Source organism: Megalobrama amblycephala, linkage group LG3 (assembly GCF_018812025.1).
Source record: "Megalobrama amblycephala isolate DHTTF-2021 linkage group LG3, ASM1881202v1, whole genome shotgun sequence".
Classification (NCBI taxonomy): Eukaryota; Metazoa; Chordata; class Actinopteri; order Cypriniformes; family Xenocyprididae; genus Megalobrama; species Megalobrama amblycephala.
Window position 1 is genome coordinate 61,542,898 of NC_063046.1, and position 22,814 is coordinate 61,565,711.

General features: G+C 39.0%; 3 protein-coding genes across 3 annotated transcripts in view; 2 read left to right on the top strand and 1 right to left on the bottom strand.

Moving 5' to 3' along the window:
• Positions 1-449: 449 nt before the first annotated feature.
• On the top strand, positions 450-12,453 carry zgc:56231 (uncharacterized protein LOC406257 homolog). Its single transcript, XM_048186420.1, has 18 exons — positions 450-661; positions 748-843; positions 912-1,031; positions 1,110-1,248; positions 1,334-1,518; positions 3,295-3,385; positions 3,461-3,628; positions 3,699-3,810; positions 5,060-5,122; positions 5,211-5,357; positions 5,436-5,601; positions 5,787-5,963; positions 6,032-6,171; positions 6,245-6,410; positions 6,656-6,767; positions 11,807-11,877; positions 11,955-12,074; positions 12,150-12,453. The coding sequence occupies exons 1-18, from the start codon at positions 539-541 to the stop codon at positions 12,366-12,368; spliced, it is 2,415 nt and encodes an 804-aa protein (XP_048042377.1). The 5' UTR covers positions 450-538; the 3' UTR covers positions 12,369-12,453.
• Positions 12,454-13,127: 674 nt separating this feature from the next.
• The window catches only part of LOC125265875 (cytochrome P450 7A1), a 62,333-nt gene continuing 52,646 nt past the window's right edge, over positions 13,128-22,814 (top strand). The window contains exon 1 of the mRNA XM_048186424.1: positions 13,128-13,189. Coding sequence (XP_048042381.1) covers positions 13,143-13,189 — 47 coding nt within the window. The 5' untranslated portion in view covers positions 13,128-13,142. The remainder of the gene's footprint in view (positions 13,190-22,814) is intronic.
• LOC125265873 (oxygen-regulated protein 1-like) lies at positions 14,263-21,477 on the bottom strand. Its single transcript, XM_048186422.1, has one exon. It carries the CDS (start codon positions 21,042-21,044, stop codon positions 16,272-16,274), a length of 4,773 nt encoding a protein of 1,590 aa, XP_048042379.1. The 5' UTR covers positions 21,045-21,477; the 3' UTR covers positions 14,263-16,271.

The window sequence follows — 22,814 nt, forward strand, 5'->3', positions numbered from 1 at the left end:
ACAAATGATCTACAGTGTTTATTTTTGATGTTTAATAAAAATTAAGATCAAAAGCATGGTAATGTCAGGCACTGAACTAAATATGAATGTTTTATTAACTAACATTAACAAAGGTTAATGCTGTAAAAAAAATATTCATTATAAATTCATATACATAAACATCATACTAATAGACTTTTTGTGTAAATGTGAAATATTAATGAAATTTACCACTCAAAACACCTAAAATTTAGGCAACCCTACAATATTATTTGTATTTTATACACGTTTAAAGCTAAATATATTTACAACTTTTAGTCATAAAAGCAAATCCACCTGTGATCTTTTGATTGCTGCTAAGTGAATTTCAGCAAACAGGTGTGCTGAATGTCTTTAGGAACTGATTGGTGAGCAGGTGTGGCAAATGCATTCTGGGTAAGATCTTACCTGTGTTATTAAAGCTAGTTTTGATGTTTGAATTGGTTTCAATTGCTGAAGTTTGTTCCTCTAAACCACTGACACACACGTCAAGCTGAAGTTTTTGTATCACCATATAATCATGGCAGCGGTTATGGACATGACGAATGAGGACACCGTGTTGGTGGCGATGGAGTCGACTGCTTGTGAACCTCATCATGCCGTTCTACCAGAACTTTCTGGAGTTTCCTCCATTACGTCACAGGTCATAAGATTGCAACTCCATTCATAACATATAATGCCCCGTTTTATGCACATAATATAGCACTTTATGGCGTTTGATGTGTGTAGAGTGAGAGCGCTGAAGTCCCTGAACAGCAGCAGCTTCGAGTGTACTTGAAAGTGCGGCCGTTCAGTGAAGAAGAGCTCAAAAGCAATGAAGACCAGGTACTGTAGAGCTCAATCTAATGCTGATGTTCGCCTTTGGAAATGTAGGATTTTAACTTTCCTTTCAGGGTTGCGTTGTGTTGGAAGACTCTGAGACCGTCGCCCTTCATGCTCCTAAAGGATCTGCCACCATGAAAAGCAGCGAGAAAGGAATTGGTCAACAGGTCTATAAGTTTAGCTTCACTCAGGTAAATCGGTGATTGGGACGAATCCTAATGCAATGCTTCTGTGGATGTTAATGGCATTTTCTTTGTAAACCAATGCAGATCTTTGGGCCAAAGTGCACCCAGACAGAGTTTTTTGAAGGCACAATCAGTTCACAGGTGCATGACTTCCTTCAAGGCAAAAACGCATTGGTGTTCAGTTATGGAGTGACCAATGCTGGGAAAACATACACCATACAAGGTGAACTTAACCCTATGAAAAAATCAGTTTTTGATGCATCTATTGGGACTTTGAAGTCATTGCATTTGAAATCATCTCTTTCAAGGTTCTCCGAAAGACCCTGGGATTTTGCCGCGCGCTTTAGACGTGGTGTTCAAGCACATCTCTGGCCGCCAGTATGAGCACATGGACCTGAAGCCGTACTTGAGCTCTGATGTGCAGAAACTGGACTCTGAGCAAGTCAAAGTAGAGAAGAATGCCAAGGCAGCACTCTTCAGTTTGCTCAAAGAGGTATGAGCTTCAAAACCGGTCTTCAGCATGGTTATTAAGAGTACCTAACCTTGTGCAATTTGGGGAACAAGTTTCTGCCACATTAAATGCACAACTGAACGCGTTTCCACACATGCTAACAGTAGGCGAAAAGTCCCCGGATGACCCGCTACTACCGGCGAGATTCTGAAGTGCGCGTTTGATCGACACTTTACTATCCCATGAGGCCACGGGAGAGAATTTATAAATGCCAGTGAAGCAATGTCATGAGAAATCGAATCCCCCCACCCAGGAATCGGGTCTCCTTTAATGCCTGATCAAAAGTGATGTTTTGACTAATTATAACCTATTTCACTATTGTATGATTATTGCATTAAGAGCAAAAACAACATACTTGAAATATAAAATGAATGCCTATGTATTGCATAATGGGAAACGAACTGGAAACGGATATTGGAAGCAAAACATACAAATATAAGCTTAGCTAGCAGGCTAATCGGGTAGATGCTATGCTAGTACATAAGGTTACTAAAAAACAAGAATGAGAAATGCTTGATTTCACAACCTATACCTTCAGTTATACTAGTATATGAACCATGTAATTTAAATGACATTAATGGTCAATACAACGCATTTTTAAAAAATATAACTCATAACATGATTTTGCAGGAATTATAATCCGGTGCTAAAAATACTTTTTTTTTTTTTTTTTTTTTTTTTTTTTTTTTTTTTTTTTGTCATTAGTAAATTAAATTCAAATGTAGTACATACTCAGACAGTACACATTTACTAGATGCAGCATCAACATGGAGTATAATTGTGCAAAAAATATTTCGAAGACATCACTGAACACTTAACCATAGCAAAAGTTACGTTTTTTCACCTCCGTTTTTAGTTTATTTAAAACGAGACAAATGTACCATTTTAATCTAGCATTTGTTCATCTGTTTTTGAACTATGCTGTAATAGTGGTTTTGCGGTGTTCATTGTCAAACTACAAAATGGTTGAATTATTAAAAAGGCCATTTTATATGAAAAGTTAATTGTATTGTAACAAATATTTCAGTTTGTCTTTTTTTTTTTTTTTTTTTTTTTTTATTAGATCAGAACATTTAGTTGTCATGGTCTTGTTACAAGCCTCACCTTTGGGGCATGTTGTCACACATTGCATTACCATTCTTTTGTGGTAAATAAAAACTATTCACTGTAAGAATGACACAAGAACAAATAATATTCCTAGATGTGTGAAACGAATGTCGGATCAATGAAACATTCGCAGTTGGTTTGTAAATGGTGTTATGCATGTTTTGACTGCTGCATTTACACTGTTCTGACCAGCAGGGGTCACCATTGCGATGTTTCATGTTGCGTTCAATTGATTCACAGTTTTGAAACTCTCCATCTCTCCCATCACTACTACATACACAAGTGGTTCTATATAGCACTAAAAGTGGTTCTTTGGCTCGTAATCATAGGGGAACCACTTTAAGTGCTGTATAGCACCAAATCTTGGTGCTTTAGTGGTTCTTCAGCGGTTCTTTGGGATGATTGAGGTGCTATATAGCACCGCTACCATATACAGAACCTGTTAAGCCCCTGTATGGTTCTTGAGCAGTTCTTCAGTGGTTCTTTGGGGTGGTTACGGTGCTATATAGCACTACTGCTGTAAGCATCTTTACAGTCCAAAGAACCACTGTTGGTGCTGTTTAGCGCCATTTTTGTTGAAGGAATAAATGGTGTACTGGTTCTTGAAGTCAATGTGTTGGAGCTTACCTACTGTTTGGCTTCTCTTCTCAGGAGCCTGAACCCAGAAGATCCAGTAGAAGCAGAAGTTCGACATCCTCAGTCAGCAGTTTGTCGTTTTCCAATGTTTCATATGATCATACAGGTATAAGCGATTGATAAAGTGTGCAGAAGGTCACGTGTAAGGACCTGGTTTAAGCTTTTCGCCCGTGTCTTCCAGTTGACAGCACAGATGAAGGACATTGCCTTTACTCCGTTTGGGTGGCGTTTTATGAAATCTACAATGAGCACGTGTACGACCTGCTTCAACCAGCCCACACCAGCAAAACCAAACGCCGTCCTGCGCTGAGGGTTTGCGAGGACAGCACGGGGAACTCGTACATCAGAGGTATGGTCTCTTCGCTGAAGGAGGTGTTTGTGTTTACGTGTTCTTAAGTGTTGTTGGTGTCTCTGTGTAGATCTGAGATGGGTGAATGTGCAGAATGCAGACGAGGCCAGTAAGGTTCTACGTGTGGGTAATAAGAACCGCAGCGCAGCCGCGACCAAGATGAACCAGTCGTCCAGCAGAAGGTCATCTATCCCCTGTACACTTGAGTTTGATTTCATTTCATTGGGTTTGTCCATTTTCAACCCAATTTGGGTTGTTTTAGAGTGTTTTATTCACTTTGCACATAGACCTGAATTAAATTTCCAACTTGAGCTGTCATAAATCTTGAAGACTGAAGTTTGGTCTCTTTTTAAAGATGACACTTGGCGGATTATACACTGAAAAATGCTGGGTTAAAAACAACCCAAGTTGGGTTGAAAATGGACAAACCCAGTGGTTGGGTTAAATGTTTGCCCAACCTACTGGGTAGTTTTTAATTGTTTAAAAAAATACTGTACTGCTTGCTTAAAATTAATCCAAAATATGATGGAAATTAACATTGTTTAATAAATAAACATTTATTAATGTTTAATGAATAATAAAACAAACATTTAATTGATTGTTTACCTCTTACTATTGTTGCCTCTAGTAATTATGTCTGATTTTTAATTTCCAACCGATTTTGGGTTCATTTTAAGCCAGATAATTACTGTATAAGTAATTAACCAATAGTTGGGTTAAATAAAACGACCCAGCACGTTGGGCAAACATTTAACCCAACCGCTGAGTTTGTCCATTTTCAACCCGACTTGGGTTGTTTTTAACCCAGCATTTATTTATTTATTTATTTATTTTTTGTGTGTGTGTAGCTGAAGTGAAAAATGTTTAAAAAAAAAAAAAAAAAAAAAAAAAAAAATGAACTTGAAAAAGTTATACTTTACGTTTATGAAAAATGCACACAAATACCATTTTCAGTTTTTATATGAAATGCATATTTTCCTAAACAAGTTTTACTCTAAAACTGATTTAAAATCAAAGCCATAAATCTAAACTGTCCAAAATTTGAGGCTGATATCTCAAAAAATGAGCTTTCAGTAAGATTTTGTTTGGGTGCAGTACCAAATGCTTCCACTAGAAGAAATTCGTCTCATTCATTTCTAATGCACGCATGCGAACGTGACAATTTTTCAGGACTATATCACCTTTTCACTTTTTTTTTTTTTTTTTTTTTTTTTTTTTTGCATAGAAAGTGCCAAAACCTTTACCAAGTGTCGTACCATTCTGATCCAGTAAAAAAAATTTTTTTTTTTTTTTTTGGGTCAAAAACTACCCAACAGCTCCAGAGCTCAAGAGTTTGATTCCCTGATAGATGGCTTTCTGTGCATTACTCAGTTTAGTACAGAATATCCATTGCCTTGTAAACTTAAAGCTAAAAGTTTGCTCTGTTTGCAGTCACAGTATCTTCACCATCAAACTGATCCGCATCGAAGGAGCAGATGTTCAGGGACTGTCGGAGTAAGTGAACATGTGCTTTTTTTTTTTTTTTTTTTTTCAAGCAAATGTTGTTTTGACAGTCTAACATCTATCTTTTCTCGCATTAAAGTCTTTCGCTTTGTGACTTGGCCGGCTCTGAAAGATGCAACAAAACCAAAACGTTTGGGGAGCGTCTGAAAGAAGCTGGTAACATCAACAATTCACTGCTGATTTTAGGCAAGTGTATTGCAGCGCTGCGGAATAACCAAAGCTACAGGTACGGGCAGATGCCAGACGATTGGGAACGGCATGTTTACGTGTGATTGGTGTCTGTAACAGTGTTTGCTCCTGTAAGGGTGAAGATGAGTTACGTCCCGTTTCGAGAGAGCAAACTGACACGGCTCTTTCAAGGGATGTTTTGTGGCCGTGGCAGGGCTTGCATGATTGTGAACATCAATCAATGTGCCTCGACTTATGACGAGACCCTGCATGTGATGAAGTTCTCTGCAGTTGCAAAGCAGGTTCGTGATTTATCAGTAACGTCATAACGTTTGGTGTAGGGCTGATATAATGCCATGCAGACCGTAAGGTTGTAGACCAGCTTCATGACGGTTACAAATAGTCATGACTGCATAAGCAAAGCAATTGACCAAAGAGTTTCGAAGAGCCTCACTTCTCCAATCACTAACGTCAAGTGTGCCGTTAGGTGTTACAGGTCATACCTCAAAGATCTATTGAGTCTCTGGCACCACGTCTGGTTGGTCTGGATGGGAAGCCATTGCTGAAAAATGGAGTTATTGATGACCAGGCTGTGGATGAGTACCTATCGGAGGAAGAGCTGCTGGACGGAGATGAGGCAGATATGTCAATATTACCCCAAGAGGTGACGCTGCTTTGGTTGAACACCTGCATTAGTTGTGACACTGCTTCATTTCGCTATTTCTCTTGCAGGAGCTGGTAAACCTGGTGGAGAGCTTGCGTGTAAAGCTGTTGGCCGAGCGCAGAAAAAATCTGCTTCAGGAGATTCAGATACGAAAGGAGATGGGAGACGCGATGTTGCAACAAATCATGGAGGCGGAGGAGCTTCACAGGTGTGTTCTTCTGGAAGTCACAGTAACAGACTTGTGGAAGGTTCTTTCTCTTTAATCGTGTTTGTGTTTTAAGTCGTCAGCTGGTGGACCTAAAGGAGAGCTATGAAGAGAAGATGGACAGCACGTTTGAGATGTATAAAGAGGCGTTGAAAGATCACGCATACCAGTGCGCTCTGGAGAGACTGGAAGAGGATTACATCCCATTAGATGAATTCAATGAAGAGCAGGAGAGAGTCAAGGCATGTGTTTAAATCTAATTAACCCCAGTGTTTGGTGTGAACGTTTGAGCAGAGATGTGCTGCTTTTTATTTGCCATATCTAGGGATGAAAGTGTAATTAGGCCAGTAATAATCTACAGACATCCTAGAAACTGCTTGGCAACACTAACAACCATTACGGCTTCCGACAGTGTAACAACCTAGTTGTGTTTGACAAATCACAAAGGTCTTGGAGGTATAGCATGTTTTATTTTTTTTATTTATAGGAGCTGGAGAAACTTGTATTCGAGTTGGAACAGAAATGCAGGTGTTCTGCTCCTCAACCCATCATGCAGGACAACTCCATGCAGACGAGCCCACTGCCTGCCACAGAGTCGGGTATCGTGTGTGTGACTGATGTGAAGTTTGGATGTTTTCTGTGTTTTCAGCTGCAGAGATTAAAGGATTAGTCCCCTTTTCAAATTAAAATTTTCCTGATAATTTTCTCACCCCCAGAGGTGTAAAAAGTACTCAAAAATGTTACTCAAGTGAAAGTACAAGTACTGAGTGAAAATTTTACTCAATTAAAAGTAAAAGTATCTGGCCAGAATCATACTTGAGTAAAAGTAAAAAAGTACGACATTAAAATTGTACTTGAGTATTAAAAAAGTAAAAGTAACAGCAAGAACGAAAACTAGAGATTCTTGTTTAAGCTTTTAATCTCTAAAAACATGAAGTGAACCACATATTGTACCACATACAAAGTTTTATCCGCCTTTAGAACTGTTTGTGTTTAATTGTATTTAATTATCAAACTATAAGACTACTACCTAATGCCAGTATGCAACATGCTACTCAAAGTTGCAAAACCTCGGATTTAACTTAAGTAGAAGCTGATTTTCAAAATTTTGAGTGTCAAGCCTAGCTCTTTTGGGGCTAAAACTCAATCCTGCAGTGCCTGAAACACTGGTGTCTGAAACACAGGCCAGATATCCATCCAACTCTTTGCTGGCTTCATGTGTTGTCTGTTTCAAAGAAGTGAAAACATAATCATCATCAGATGAACTGTTGGCCATGGGTGCTCTTGATTCTGTGGCTGATTTTTGACTTCCTCCATTTTCTTCCACTGACTGTTATACAGTGGGTACGGAAAATATTCAGACCCCCTTAAATTTTTCACTCTTTGTTATATTGCAGCCATTTGCTAAAATCATTTAAGTTCATTTTTTTCCTCATTAATGTACACACAGCACCCCATATTGACAGAAAAAACATAGAATTGTTGACATTTTTGCAGATTTATTAAAAAAGAAAAACTGAAATATCACATGGTCCTAAGTATTCAGACCCTTTGCTTACAGCCATGAGTCTTTTTGGGAAAGATGCAACAAGTTTTTCACACCTGGATTTGGGGATCCTCTGCCATTCCTCCTTGCAGATCCTCTCCACTTCTGTCAGGTTGGATGGTAAACGTTGGTGGACAGCCATTTTTAGGTCTCTCCAGAGATGCTCAATTGGGTTTAAGCCAGGGCTCTGGCTGGGCCATTCAAGAACAGTCACGGAGTTGTTGTGAAGCCACTCCTTCGTTGTTTTAGCTGTGTGCTTAGGGTCATTGTCTTGTTGGAAGGTAAACCTTCGGCCCAGTCTGAGGTCCTGAGCACTCTGGAGAAGGTTTTCGTCCAGGATATCCCTGTACTTGGCAGCATTCATCTTTCCCTCGATTGCAACCAGTCGTCCTGTCCCTGCAGCTGAAAAACACCCCCACAGCATGATGCTGCCACCACCATGCTTCACTGTTGGGACTGTATTGGACAGGTGATGAGCAGTGCCTGGTTTTCTCCACACATACCGCTTAGAATTAAGACCAAAAAGTTCTATCTTGGTCTCATCAGACCAGAGAATCTTATTTCTCACCATCTTTGAGTCCTTCAGGTGTTTTTCTAGCAAACTCCATGCAGGCTTTCATGTGTCTTGCACTGAGGAGAGGCTTCCGTCGGGCCACTCTGCCATAAAGCCCCGACTGGTGGAGGGCTGCAGTGATGGTTGACTTTCTACAACTTTCTCCCATCTCCCGTGATCTTTGGGTTCTTCTTTACCTCTCTCACCAAGGCTCTTCTCCCCCAGTAGCTCAGTTTGGCTGGACGGCCAGCTCTAGGAAGGGTTCTAGTCATCCCAAACATCTTCTATTTAAGGATTATGGAGGCCACTGTACTCTTAGGAACCTTAAGTGCAGCAGAAATGTTTTTGTAACCTTGGCCAGATCTGTGCCTTGCCACAATTATGTCTCTGAGCTCTTCAAGCAGTTCCTTTGACCTCATGATTCTCATTTGCTCTGACATGCACTGTGAGCTGTAAGGTCTTATATAGACAGGTGTGTGGCTTTCCTAATCAAGTCCAATCAGTATAATCAAACATAGCTGGACTCAAATGAAGGTATAGAACCATCTCAAGGATGATCAGAAGAAATGGACAGCACCTGAGTTAAATATATGAGTGTCACAGCAAAGGGTCTGAATACTTAGGACCATGTGATATTTCAGTTTTTTTTTTTTTTTTTTTAATAAATCTGCAAAAATGTCAACAATTCTCTGTTTTTCTGTCAATATGGGGTGCTGTGTGTACATTAATGAGGAAAAAAATGAACTTAAATGATTTTAGCAAATGGCTGCAATATAACAAAGAGTGGAAAAATTTAAGGGGGTCTGAATACTTTCCGTACCCACTGTAATTTCCAGGTCAACAAAGAGTATAGAACCCAAGAGGCAACACTCTGATACTTTTTAGGCAACAGTCACTAGATGGCGCTCCGGTAGTGCGGCCGCCATTATGGGGTGAAAATAGTAACTGGACCATTGAATCCTTCACATCTTACGCACCCAAAATCGGTGAATTTCACTGCCAAATCAAAAGCACAGTAGAACAGTTTTTTAAATTAAGTCACCAGTAAATTGTATGATCCTACAGTAAATGTTGTATTGTCTTATATACGTTTTATTTTACCAGTTGTGGAATCCAACCATTCATCCATCTGAGGTAACGTAGTTAGCCTACTTTGAGTATTTCCATTTTATGAAACTTTACACATTTATTAATAGTAAATTAATAATTAAATAATTTAAAATCATCATGTTTGCAGTGAACAATATATTTCAGACCTAGTGGAGTAATAGTAATAATATCTAGATCTGAATTGAAATAAGCTATATTGTATATTTTAATGGATCACGCTACAAACATAATGATCTTATGATCTGCTGTGTCCATTATCGCATAATTCCCACTTTTGGACACTTTTGCTTCAATGGACATTAGACAACACTGCAAAATCAAGCTGTTATATTCATATATTTATTGTCCAACATTATCAATTTTTCTGATGCATGTCATAATTTAATTTCGTATGTCGGTATTAATTCAGTGTTTATAAGTCTAATACTAATACTAGATCTTTTAAAGAGTTTTAACCCAAACTGACTGAGAGCAAAAAGGTTTTGTGAGTGTTTTTTTTTTTTTTTTTTTTTTTTTTTTTTTTTAACAAAGCAGCTGATATTGCCATAGAAACTAGTGGACTGCCAAGTCGCCTTCACCCCAAAATGGCGGAAATGCAAGGCCGCTGCTGGCGCAGGTGTTGCAATGGAACATTCTGTTGAGTGTCGCTTCTTGTTAGTGTATATTCTTTGAGGTCAAGGTGCTGTGCATTGTGGTAATTGATGCAACATGACGTCACTTCTAAAGGACCAATGAACATGTCTGACCAATTTCATGGAATGTGAAAATGAATCTCATTGAATAAATAACCTTTAAATTAAACTGGTCATCAGCACAATTCAACTGGTTTGGTAATAGCAAAAGAAAATAGAATGAAGTGATCTCCAAAAAATAAGTACTTTTTGACTGTAAATAAAATTGTAAGGAGTAAAAAGTACACTTTTTTTTTTTTTTTTTTTTTTTTCTCAAAAAATTTACTCAAGTAAAAGTAAAAGTATTGATTTTTAAATGTACTCAAGTAAAGTAAAAATACCCAAAAATAATACTTAAGTACAGTAATCAAGTAAAATTACTCAAGTACTTTACACCTCTGCTCACCCCCATGTCATCCAAGATGTTCATGTCTTTCTTTCTTCAGTCGAAAAGAAATTAAGGTTTTTGATGAAAACATTCCAGGATTATTCTCCATATAGTGGATTTCAAAGGTCTCCAGACGGTTGAAGGTCAATTAGTTTCATTGCAGCTTCAAAGGGCTTTAAATGACACCAGACGAGGAATAAGAGTCTCATCTAAAGAAATGATCAGTCATTTTCTAAAAAAAAAATTAAACTTTTATACATTTTAACCATAAATGCTCATCTTGAACTAGCTCTCTTCTTCTTCTCTCTTTGAATTCCAGCAGTGTAGACACTAAGTGTATTACTGCCCCCCCTCAGGTCAAAGTTTGAACTAAATTGTCATACACAATATGCTAGTGCAAGTATATAACAATTAGTTCAAACTTTGACCTGAGGAGGGCAGTAATACACTTAGCAGTGTCTACACTGCTGGAATTCAAAGAGAGAAGAGAGCTAGTTCAAGATGAGCATTTATGGTTAAAACATATAATTTATGTATTTTTTTTTTTAGAAAATTACATGGTTTCTCTAGATGAGACTCTTATTCCTCGTCTGGGATCATGTAGAGCTCTTTGAAGCTGCACTGAAACTGACATTTGGACCTTCAACCCGTTGAACCCCAGTGAAGTCCACTATATGGAGAAAAATCCTGGAATGTTTTCATCAAAAATTAAGGTTTTCGACTGAAGAAAGAAAGACATGAACATCTTGGATGACATGGGGGTGAGTAAATTATCAAACTTTATTTTGAAAGTGAACTAATCCTTTAAGTCGTCTCGGCTGTAGTGGATGCGCCTATATGCATGTTTCATGCGGATTACACAATCTCAGAATATGTCTTCTACTTGAAATGGTTGTCAATATCTTGACGCATCAATCTTTCTATAGATTTCTCATGTCTGTGAGGCAAGTGTACACTGAGCTTTTGCTGTTATCAGGTAAAAATGCAAGTGATCGCTCCGCCGCCTCCATGTTGCGCACTATACTTCAGCTTCCACACTTCCCACAAACACTTGGATGTGCCCAGTAATGGAGCACATTTATCTAGGTTAAGGCTACTAGTTTCAAATAAGACACATTTGGGGTTGATGGACGATAGGTGAACGTTTGATGTCCTGCCCGACATCCTGTAATTACAAGGACCTGCCGTTAACGATCCGTCCCTCACAGACTTCGCCATGAGTGTTTGTTTTTCCTGCAACAAATACAATTTTTGGTCGACGAAGCCTCTACTAGTCGACTAACTATTTGAATATTGGGGGCAGCCCTAATAAATTCACTGTCTGTGGATGATCATGTGTGTGTGATCTCATCAATCATTTGACTCTGCAGAATCAGAAAGGTTTAAAATGCTGTACAAGGAAAAGTGTGCGGTGGAGAAACTGTGTGTTGAGAAGCAAGAGGTAAACGCACAACTGAAGGTTTCTGTAGAGGTTTCATTATTTGTTCTCTACCTCTGAGCTTTTGCTCCGCATTTCAGCTGATTGTGTCTCTGGAGCGGCGGATCAGCGAGTTGAACGAGACTCTTCAGGAAGCTGGGGAGAGCTATATGGAAAAACTTGAGGAGGTCCAAAATCTACAAAACAGACTCTCAAATCAGGTTGGAGCGCGTACCGATTAAAAACCTAATGTATGGCAATGCACTTGTTTTGAAAGCTTTTTTTTTTGTTGACAGGAGCAAAAAACTGAGTGTTTACAAAGTGGTGTCGTTGCTAAAGAGGAGGAGATCAACCGCTTGCGGGAGGAGATTGCGAAGCTGGCGAGCGAGTCCGTCGGTCAGTCTCGACCGCGGTGTGGTCTGCTGGTCAACATTAAAGAATCATCTACAGGAAGTCTGTGCCGCACTATTAAAAAGTCCGTAAGAGCATCAACTCTAAGGAAAAAGCCGAGCTGATTGCATGCTTGAAAGAACTGCTGTAGCGCTATGTTTCAATTGTTTTAATCGTTTTATATTGTAATAAAAACCTATTTTTAAACTCTCTGGACTCTTTTGACTTGTATTAATGATTTTGTAATTGTGATAACCAGGGCCCAATGGTTCAAAAGTAATCTGATTTGGGATTGGAGCATATCTTGAAAATGGGATGTACAAAACAAATTAGATTTAATCACAAAATCCAGTTATGTTAAAACCTTTAAGATTGAAATACCTTTGAACAAATCAGTACATACAAGACACAATCCCTGCATCCCAATGTGCATACTATCCACCCTATCCGCTCTAAATAGTGTTGAAAATTAGTAATGTCACATACTATTTAGGATGGATAGTATACACATTGAGACGCAGGCAATCTTTCAAACAAAAAAAGATATGGTTCAATAGTAAACGGATATGTAAAACTTAAATCTATTAAATGATAATCCTAAAAATAAGAAAAACGAGGGCACAAAAAGATGCATAGGACAATGCACCTTCTCACTCTTCCATTGTAGAGAAATAAGCTACCAATGTCCAAATATGGCGCTGACATCTTGGAAAACGAGTCTGCGCAGTAGTGAGCATGAACTGAAGGCGCGGTATCAAGGCCCCGCCCACACTCCCGCAGAATCGGTTAGTACTTGAACATTGTTATCCACATTATTTCATCTGCATCAGCATTGTAAACTTTTAGTTTGGTCATTAACTTTTAAATGCATCATTATGCAAACGCAGGAGAGTCTCCACATGAAGGACTGGCAGACCAGCATGCTGCTGCATTTCTCTCTGATACGGTAGGAAATTAAATTAAATTGAATGTGGAGGATTTTAACTGTGGCAAGATGAAGTGAGAGGACGCACGTATATAAGCGACAGAGCTGTCAGTTAAAGACGCATTTATGAAGTAGTTTGTCCCAAAGCTTCTGCTGCACAGTTAAAAGTATGTACTATTTCTATGCAGTATTTCAGGGCATATATGGCGAGATGGACGCAGCATTTGACTCAATTGATTCGCAAAATGATTGTTTTGAAGCGCTGGAAACGCCACACGCTGGTGACCCCTGCTGGTCAGAACGGTGTAAATGCATCGAAAACTCAGTCAAAACATGCACAAAAACACCTTTTACAAATATTTCTCTGAAGGTGTTATCCAAAAAGTGCAATTAACAAATCATCTCTAATAGCACTAAATATAAGTGTCTCTATAATATGTGTTATTTTATTAAATTGTAGGCCTTGTTTTGTTAGTTTTATGGAGAGTTTGGTTAATCAGACCAGTAAGAGACTTTTAACTACAACCCTTATTTTTTATTATACAAATGTGCTATTAAATGTCTACAAATGTATAAAATTAGGTAAAAGATTAGGTAAAAATCATATATAGACACTGGTTCATGGGTTCACAGCGATTAAAACCATTGACATTTCAAACAGTTATGACGTAATTAAAGACCCGTTTACTTAAATCACGTGACTTTGGCTTTTTGAAACGCGGTCCGAATCACTTGTTCGAAACAAATGACTCGGCTCATGAAACAGGGTTCCAGACATGTTTTTTTTTACAATTAAGTGAGCGTTAACTTTTTTTTATTAACAAGATTCAATGCATTTTCCTTACCTTTGCTTTTCCTGCTGTGGTTGTGAAGCTCCTTCAACAAGGACATTTTAAATAGTCATGTAGTCTAAGCTCACATAAAAAGTATGAATATTCCATGTAACCTTTTCATTAATTAAAATGCTTGCATAAGAATAAAAAAAGAGAATTGTTTGGCAAATTGTTTAAAACAAATAACAATTATGCATATTTAATTTTTTTAGTGTTATCAAGTATAGGTGGGTGTAAATTAAAGTGATGTGATATCTTTTGAACAAAACAAAAATCACAGGTATGTAGAAAAATATAAGGACACAATGAATAATTCGACATCTTTAATGTCAAGAATTTTATGGAAACTTCTGCTGCCACTAAGTTGATTTACAGTCTATGGCAGAGAGAGACATATCTCCAGTTCATGAAAAAGAGGACATAATAAACAATGTTTTACTGAACAAATTATTACATTTTTGTTTTAAAAAATAATAATACACATCAGCTGCCATTGATTGAGGAGTTGCATTTTGACAAAACAGTACAAGTTTTTTTCTACATTTTGTTGTGTACAGTACAACACACTCTCTGTCTTACTGTATTGAGCTTCTTCACACTCATATTTCCAAAAGAGACTTTTAAAAATAAAGGTTCTTAATGGACTATAGGTTATTTATAGTAAAAAAAAAAAAGAAAGAAAAGAAAAGGTGGTAACAATTTATTTTGATGGTCGACTTCAGATACTAGCATATCTAAAGTGGACCATCAAAATAAAGTATAACCGAGAAGGTTCTTTAGGAACCTAACCCGGTTCTTCAATGGCATTGCTGTGAAAACCCCCTTTTTGGAACCTTTATTTTTAAGTGTGTATGATATATGAAATAAAAACTACTGAAATAAAAACACAAGTTTGTATGAATCTACCGTATCCTCGACATTTCTAAAAAGCCTTGCATTTACAAACAAATAAAAAGTACAAACACAAATTTATAATTGTTAAAAATAAATGTGATATTTCCAACTTTCCCTTAGTGGTCACAGGCAGCATGGTCATACAACATACAAACATACACTGTTAGGTGAAGAGAAATCACATGACTTGGCATGAATGTGTGTTCTATGCTTTGGGCAAAAAGACGAAGCGATGAAGCAATATGCCCTTTGTTTAGACGTTCACTCACAGGTACCTTCTGTCTGTGGACAAAGAGGTAATAAATGAGTTGCTAGCCTTATAGACCTGGCTATTTACCTGAACAGCATTTGAATTTTGAAATTGATCAAAGTTATCCATCTTGAAGAACATCTCAATTCTCTAACTGCACAGCTTTAATTGCACACGTGTATCCTATGCGGAAGTCTTTCTTGTTGATTGACTAGTATTAGTTTGCCATTCATGGGTTTATCTCCCCCAAAAGTATAAACATTGAGCCCCAAACACAATCTAAACATTGAGAGCATCCGCCCAAATCCACCAATCTCTTTCAGCTCTGCCAATAGCGAGAGTTCGAGGGTGGCTACTGTAGCAGGTGGATAGTTTGGGGCGTGGCTACTGTACAGTGGCGTTTGCAAAATATGCTCTTTCCTCACATCCTAGTTGTGAGAAGCTAACAAGGATGGAAAAGGAAACAAGGATGCACAATTCGTGAAATGAGAAGCGCCCAAGAGTTGTTGAGCGAACAAAGGCCGGAGAGTTGTTGCCCCGAGGGTTTTGAGCGTAATCTCTGTTTATAATGTACTAAAGGAGTCATGATAAAACCTTGTTGATGCCATTAATTAACTGTCTCCTTCTAAAATTTCCCCCATTGGGCTGACTGGTTCTGTCCACAATTTTCCATTAGAACATGGTTTAGTATGGTACAATTTCTCCATAATGGTGGAATGTTTTAGTGAACCAAGGTTCCTGGTCTAGATGGATTGAGAAGCATTCTGTTTTGGAACAATATAACATTCTCATTGATTAATGGCATGCATTATTGTTGACATACACAAGTTAGCAATGATGTCGTTGAATTTATATTGACATACTAGGCAGTGTGCATTTTTGCGCACAGGCAGTGGCACCACTGGTTGTAATATCACCTTCAACACTCATGCACAGATATCTTTTGCAAAGATCTTCCCACCAAACTTTATTTGACAAATTCTTTAAGGTACTTGAAAGCTTGCCCAAAGCCAGTGTAGCATTTTTTTTCTTAGTTTGGGTTCATGTTGGTGGCCATTGCCAATGTCGAGGTGAGGATTAAGGTCAATTTAAGTGCAAATAAGTTATTTCACAATCTGAAGCAGGTTTAGAGAATGGGGCAGTGCTGTCCACAAAACATGTATAGAATCTCCAGTGCATCAGGTTCTGCAGAGCGTCTTGTGACTTCAGCACTTTGTCCTTTGGTTGGCTGGGTAACTATTGGAGGTGTAGTTTCTATCATTGGATGCACCTTATTTGAGGGTGGTGTGAAGACCGCTACAATGCTGTGTTTTTCAGCACATTTAGGAGGCTCTGCAAAAGGAGTAACCTTGTTTTCTGTTGTCCCCTTTGGAGTGTCAGTTTTTTGCTCATCTGACTGTACCTCGGAATCACTGGCATTTGGAAGGTGAAAGTAGGTGAACGTTTTCCCGGGGCACCCTGTATTTTCCCCTTCCTCTGTGAAAGACGGATCCTTGTCAGGCATCATTGGAGAATGGCCAAATAAGGAATATGGAATATCCTCTTTCCCAGAATCCTGCTCTGACCCAGCCAATCCAATTTTCTCTTTTACATGCTTGGGTGTGTCTTCATTCTCTGGACAAGATTTCGGACTCATTTGGTTTTCCCTACATAACCAGCGCCCCTTATCAATTAGGACTGCATCCTTTGGTCCCACCCTGGCATTCAGAGTGATACAATGTGTTGGCTCATTGAAGCTGTCTCCTAAACTTGTGGCATTAAAGTATGACAAATCTGGTGTGGAATTTGTGTGAGCCTCATTGATGGAGGGCAGCCTGGGGGCATTTGTACTTCTAAGGCCTTCTCTTTTCTTGACTTTGTGGGCTGAAGAAGATCTCTTCTCATCAGAACTAGGTCCTTTAGAGGCTTGTCCATAAAGCCGCTCAATAGTTCTTTTTACATAACCCTTGGCGATGGCCAACCTGCATGCGTCTTTCTCTTCTCTCGATGCCTCTGAGGATGATGAGGATTGGTGTTCATTTCTGTCAGAAGATTCATGGTCATCTGACAAATCAGAACTTGGGCTGCACGGCTGTGTCTGTATGTCTGTACTGTTTTTAGCAAGAAACATGTCTCTGATGGATTTCACTCGGTTGGTCTGAATGTGTACCTCTGAATCTCTGCTTTTGGAATCATAGCTGAATGCTAATGATGATGAGACAGAATCTATTGATGCCCTCTCTGTGGTTTTGGTAATCTCTGCTGCCTCTAGATTTGGTTCATTGATGTGGTTCAAGAGCTGCTTGCCAAATGTCTGTGCTGTATTATAAGGTCTCTTACTCACTGATTGTTCCTGGTCTTGTAGACTGCTGATAAGATTTGCAACAGTGCTTGACTTTTCTTCCTTAAAATCAGTCTCATTTTCTTCACACTCAGTGGCTTCCTCAGACATCTCCTCAAAGTTCTCCTGGTAGACTGTGTAGCATTCTGGCGCTTCTAGGATCATATGTTCCTCTTCAGAATAAGTCCTACTTTCCATACTCAAGTCTTGATGTTGTATTTCATCCACTTCCATATTTGATTCAATATGAACAAAATGAGAAATACCTTGCACCTCAGGTAATGCTACATCCCTCTCGGTTCTCTTTGTTTTATTGTGTAACTGATCTTGGTTTTGAATGGTCTGAATCTCATTTTCCCAATGTCCTGATATCTTCTCTTTTGAACATATTTGTTCTTCTACATCTTTCGGCCCAGAACTTTTCACAGTAAGACTCTTTTCTTCATTGAAAGACCTTTCCTCAGGAAAGATCTCATCACAATAGCTCTCATTCTCCTCCTGTTGGCTGACCTTTTCATTCACAGAGAAATTTAGTTTTCCTGTACAGGTAACAAGTAACTCTGATAATTCAATCCCTTCCTCTTCAACAGTGTCTATGTCTTTTACTATCTCATTTACCACTTTTCCTGTGACCTCTTCTTTTTTTAATAATGTCTTCTCTTCTTCAGAACTATTTTCTTCCCATGTACCTCTTCCCTTATTACTTTCCCATTGTCTTTCTACTCTCATCTCTTCTTCCTTTTCCTGATGTTTCTTGACAGTTTCTTCTTCTTGTCGCTTGGGTCTTACTTTTTCAGTTTCTTGCAGCATTGTTCTTTTTAACCCCATCTCTCTGCACATTTCAGCTCCAAAGCTAGATTCACTAGATGGCATATCTTCACAGATATCTGAGTCAGCTATTGCATCACCCTGAAAAGTTCTGTCTATGTTAGAAAAGTCATTTCTCAAATCCTTTTGGTATCTATCAGCAATCATAAGATTGTCCATATCAGGTCTTGCTAGTGTGCCTGCCGTGAAAATCTGTGAATTTTCGCTATCCTTAAGGTGTGCATTTATAGCTCTATCAATAACTGAATTAACATAGATGCTCACATAATCTTCCAGAATCTGAGTAAAATCTGAGAAAATAGCCATCTGCTCTTTAGAGTGGAGCTCTGAACAGCCATTAATTTTATTTTCTGGGACTGAATCACTAACTTTGTCAGTGTCCTCCATTTGATTGCATATCATGTACTCTACATCTACATGGTTGAGGGCTGCTAGCTCCTCTCGGACCCTCTCAGGAACACCTAAATGTTCCATCAGCACTTGGATAGAATGTTCTTCCTCATCTGAACTTGGCCTGTGATGGGACTCACTCCCAGTGGTGTCTGGTGTGGCACTGCTACTTCTTGCTTTATTGCTCAGTACTTGGAAGCCCTTCCAGTTCTGTAGCAACTGAACAGATGCTGAGTTGTAGAGGTCAGATAGACTTGTCCTTAGATGCTCTGCATCCTCTATTACTGCCAGTTCATTTAGAGACTGCAGCATGAGCATAGCTTCAGATCTTAGGTTGGTCTCAGTGTGACATGTGTTTAAATGGCTTAAGCCATCCTTTAAAATCATGACAGAAAGAAAGGCAAGGAGTACCCTGGAGGAAGAGCCAAATGTAGATGCCAAGTTTGAAGAAAAATCTGGCACACATTTGGACGTTTTCAAACACAATGACCACTTGTGTTGTGTGATCTCACGAAGTGACTGAATGGCATAGCAAAGCTGATCAAGTACTGGCTTCATATCAGGCCTTACAGCCATTTTAACTGTGTAGAATTTTTGCGCTTGAAAATCTATCAGTTCTGTTAGAGGCTTTGTTTGGATCCTCATAGTATTCTCTGTGTCATACGAGTAGGTCTTACTTGTTAGCTCAGAAATCTGTTGATGTCCACCTGTTTTTGTTAAGTGATCACTTTGTTCTTTGTCTAAAAGTGCTGGCTTTTTGGTGTTTGGCGAATATAAATGGATCCCTTTCTCATCAGTCGTGTCCTTTGTTGATGGTTGTATTATTGTCTTAGCAGATTGATAGTTGAACAGTGATGCTTTTACCATTGTGTTATTTTTGGGTATAGTTTCTAAACAGGAGTGCACTGGACTCAGTTGAGGTTCACTTTTCTGTAGCCAGAGTTCAACATATTCTGTCAATGTGCCTTTGCTGAGTGATGCTTTATCTCCAGTTTCATGTGGTAGTGTGTAACTATCAGCTTGCACTTGTACGTTTTTTTGTTCTCTTTCAATCAATATTAGGCTCTGGTTGTCTGTTTTAAGTTGATCACGCTCTGTTTGAGGCTTTGGTCCGTTTCCACTATTATTTCTCCTTTTCAGTAGTTTTTGAGCAGCTTTTGCTCTGAAATGTTTCATAGCTCCTTTCTGGCTTAATATATCAGCTCTTATTTTCTTTATTTCTTTCAGGATGTCATCTTTTTTATCTCTCTGTTTTCTTTCTGGATTAGCAGACTTAAACAAGTAATTCTTTTTCACTATTACTCTCACTGGCTTCCTCTTTGCGGTTGTATCAACAGTAGGAACTCCTTTAGATACTGAGGCTTTTCGGGATGCAGTAACTGGTGTTGCCGACACCTTGGCCCTTTGTGTTGACGGGGTGCTTGTTTTGTATGTGGAAGCAGGTTTGGACATTGGGGAGAGTATATCTTGTATCCCAATTGACTGACTTTTGATGGTTGTCAAGGTCTCCGATTTAATTTCCTCATTGAAGGAATGGAATGTTTTTTCTGAGGATACTGTGTCAGAAGATGCCATATACCCACGTTGCGTATTTCCTGAGAAGTTCTCTTGACAAGTCTGCATTTCATAGATGTGTAACAGTGTCTCACATGTCTTTTTCTGATTGTCCTGGAACTGGAGCCATGTGGTGGTGTTCATATCGGAGGGCAGAGTGCATCGAGGTTTGGGTATAGGGCGGTTACAATGCTGTGCCATGCAGTCTTCCTGGTTCACTTCTCCATTGTCCAGATCTTCCATGTAAGAGTATGAAGAGATCTCATGAATTTCTGTATCACTAACAGTCATGATGCTCTCGATAGATCCTTGTTTGTGTTGTACCTTGTGCAAGTGGGCAAGCGGTGAAGGAAGCCTCTCTAACTCCATGCTTGCTGCGCCTCCATTGTTCTCACTCTGTTGATTTACACACCAGCCTTCCTTCCTGTCATTGGGGTCACTCTCGATGTCCTCTGTGGCAGCAGTATCATTTTGAGGGGGTAAGTTGTCAGGTAAATTAGCATCTAGGTCAGGACAGGGAACGGTGGCTGCTAGAAATTGATTGCACACACTGGAACGACTAACCGTGGTGGTCCAATGAATTGTTTCTTCCTCTTTAATAGTGAGGCGTACCTTCATTTCTACTGTCATGCTTCCATCTTGATTGACTCGAAAGGATTTCTCAATGTCATCGTCAGATGGCATATATGTGTCATCCTCTCTCTCACCATCCAGACTGGTGATTATTTCTGCTTCAGAAACGGACTCAAGGTGATGTCCAGGCGCTGCTTCCACAGAGCCATTTGGGATGCTTGGACAATCACACATACTTTCTGGCAAACTGCTTTGTATTTGATTCACCAAGTAGCATTCTGAAGATAGGGAGAAGGGAAAAGATTTGGTGCTGCGGGATTTCTTTTTTCCTTTAGAATGTTGGTGATATGTAGATAGACGTAGAGTTGTTTGATCAAGTCAGGACAGCAGTAGAGCAATGCAAGTGAGAAAGAAAGAGCAGACAGAAACAGATTAGAGAGAGAAAGCATGTATGCTATAATCCATATTGAAGAAAGTAGGTCACTGTAGGTATTACAGTAGATATGAATGCCTCAGCACTTACTTCAAGACAGTCTCTGTAATAGATTATCTTGACATGCAGTGTAACATATAAGATACATGTTTTATAAATAAAATGAAGTATTGAATATGTGCAAAGTTACTTTCTCCTCATTATTATAGCAGTTGAGTACTGGAATAAAAGGCAAATTAATCAACTTACTGGTTATTGGATGCCGCCGTCCCAGTCTTTTAGCTGGTGGCCACACTGGTGGAGAAGACTTCTGGACATCATAGTTGCTTTTTTTAAAGGGTTCTCGGCCAGCGGCCACCAATACCCCAGAGCATAAGATCAATGCAGGAAGCCCGTCCACCTATGATAATGTGAAAACATCTTTATCATGTGTCAACAAAGCAGAGATAAGATAAAAGTGTAGATGGTAGTCATTCTAGAATACATAATTGTAATTAATTCATAATTGTCAGTTTAGGTCATTTATTAAAGCTAAGAGTTGTTAACAAAGTCAATTTCAAGTAGAGTGTGGCTTTAATAAAGGTCTATAGACTTTAGAGTAGGTCTATAGACTCTATAGACTTTCATTGTATGGACAAAAACAGTTCAAGAACATTCTTTAAAATATCTTCTTTTATGTTCCACAGGAGAAAGAAAGTTGTATAAGTGTGGAATGACAAGGGTGAGTAAATGATAATGGACTTGGTCGAGGATGAGAGGTTGCATATGTTGTGTCCTGTTGGAGCATTGCAAATGTACATTGCACTAGCCAGTGGCTTGAGTTTGATCAGCTGTTTATTTGTTTCAGGGACTGAAAGAAGGGTTTAGCCATTACAAAAAGGGCATTTGTTAATTGGTGAAAGCAATTTTGTGCACCTATGATCGATATCACATATAGGTATTAGGGTCTGTTCTATAAGGAGCATGGCTTCCTCTTGGCCTTTAGCCCAATATAATTTTTACTGGTTTTTGTTGAGAAATTTGAATGGAGGACAAACACCTGCTTCTCAGGTTTTAGATCAGGGTTAAATTATATGTGCTTATCATGCTTTTTACATAGGCTGGAAGAGGTGGCAGCTATAGAGGCTTTGGCACTGGAGGAACGTTTTCATAGTTATCGGAAGTACCTGCTTTTTGGCGTGTTTGCACCGCAGGAACTGGGAATGATTTTAGTTATAGGAACATTTGGGGGGGACTAAATTAGCTACAACTTCAGAGTACAGTCTAACCCAGCACAGTGACGTAAGTGTATGTTGATTGGCCGAACGCATGCCATACGAAATGTTGACATTGTTGAATGCCGCGCTTTAATGACATCGCTGTTGGCCGGCTTACGTCACTTCAGAGTTCCTACTGCAGGTGCGAATGCAACCAGGAAAATTGCCCTAGGGGAAAATTTAGTACTCGGGGAACCACCCTAGTTCCTATAACTGAGTTCCTATAAATACCTGGTGTGAAAGCCCCTTATATGGTTGTATGCCGTAATGGTATACAGTTCCCATAGCATCGGCTACAGCAGAACCAATGAATGA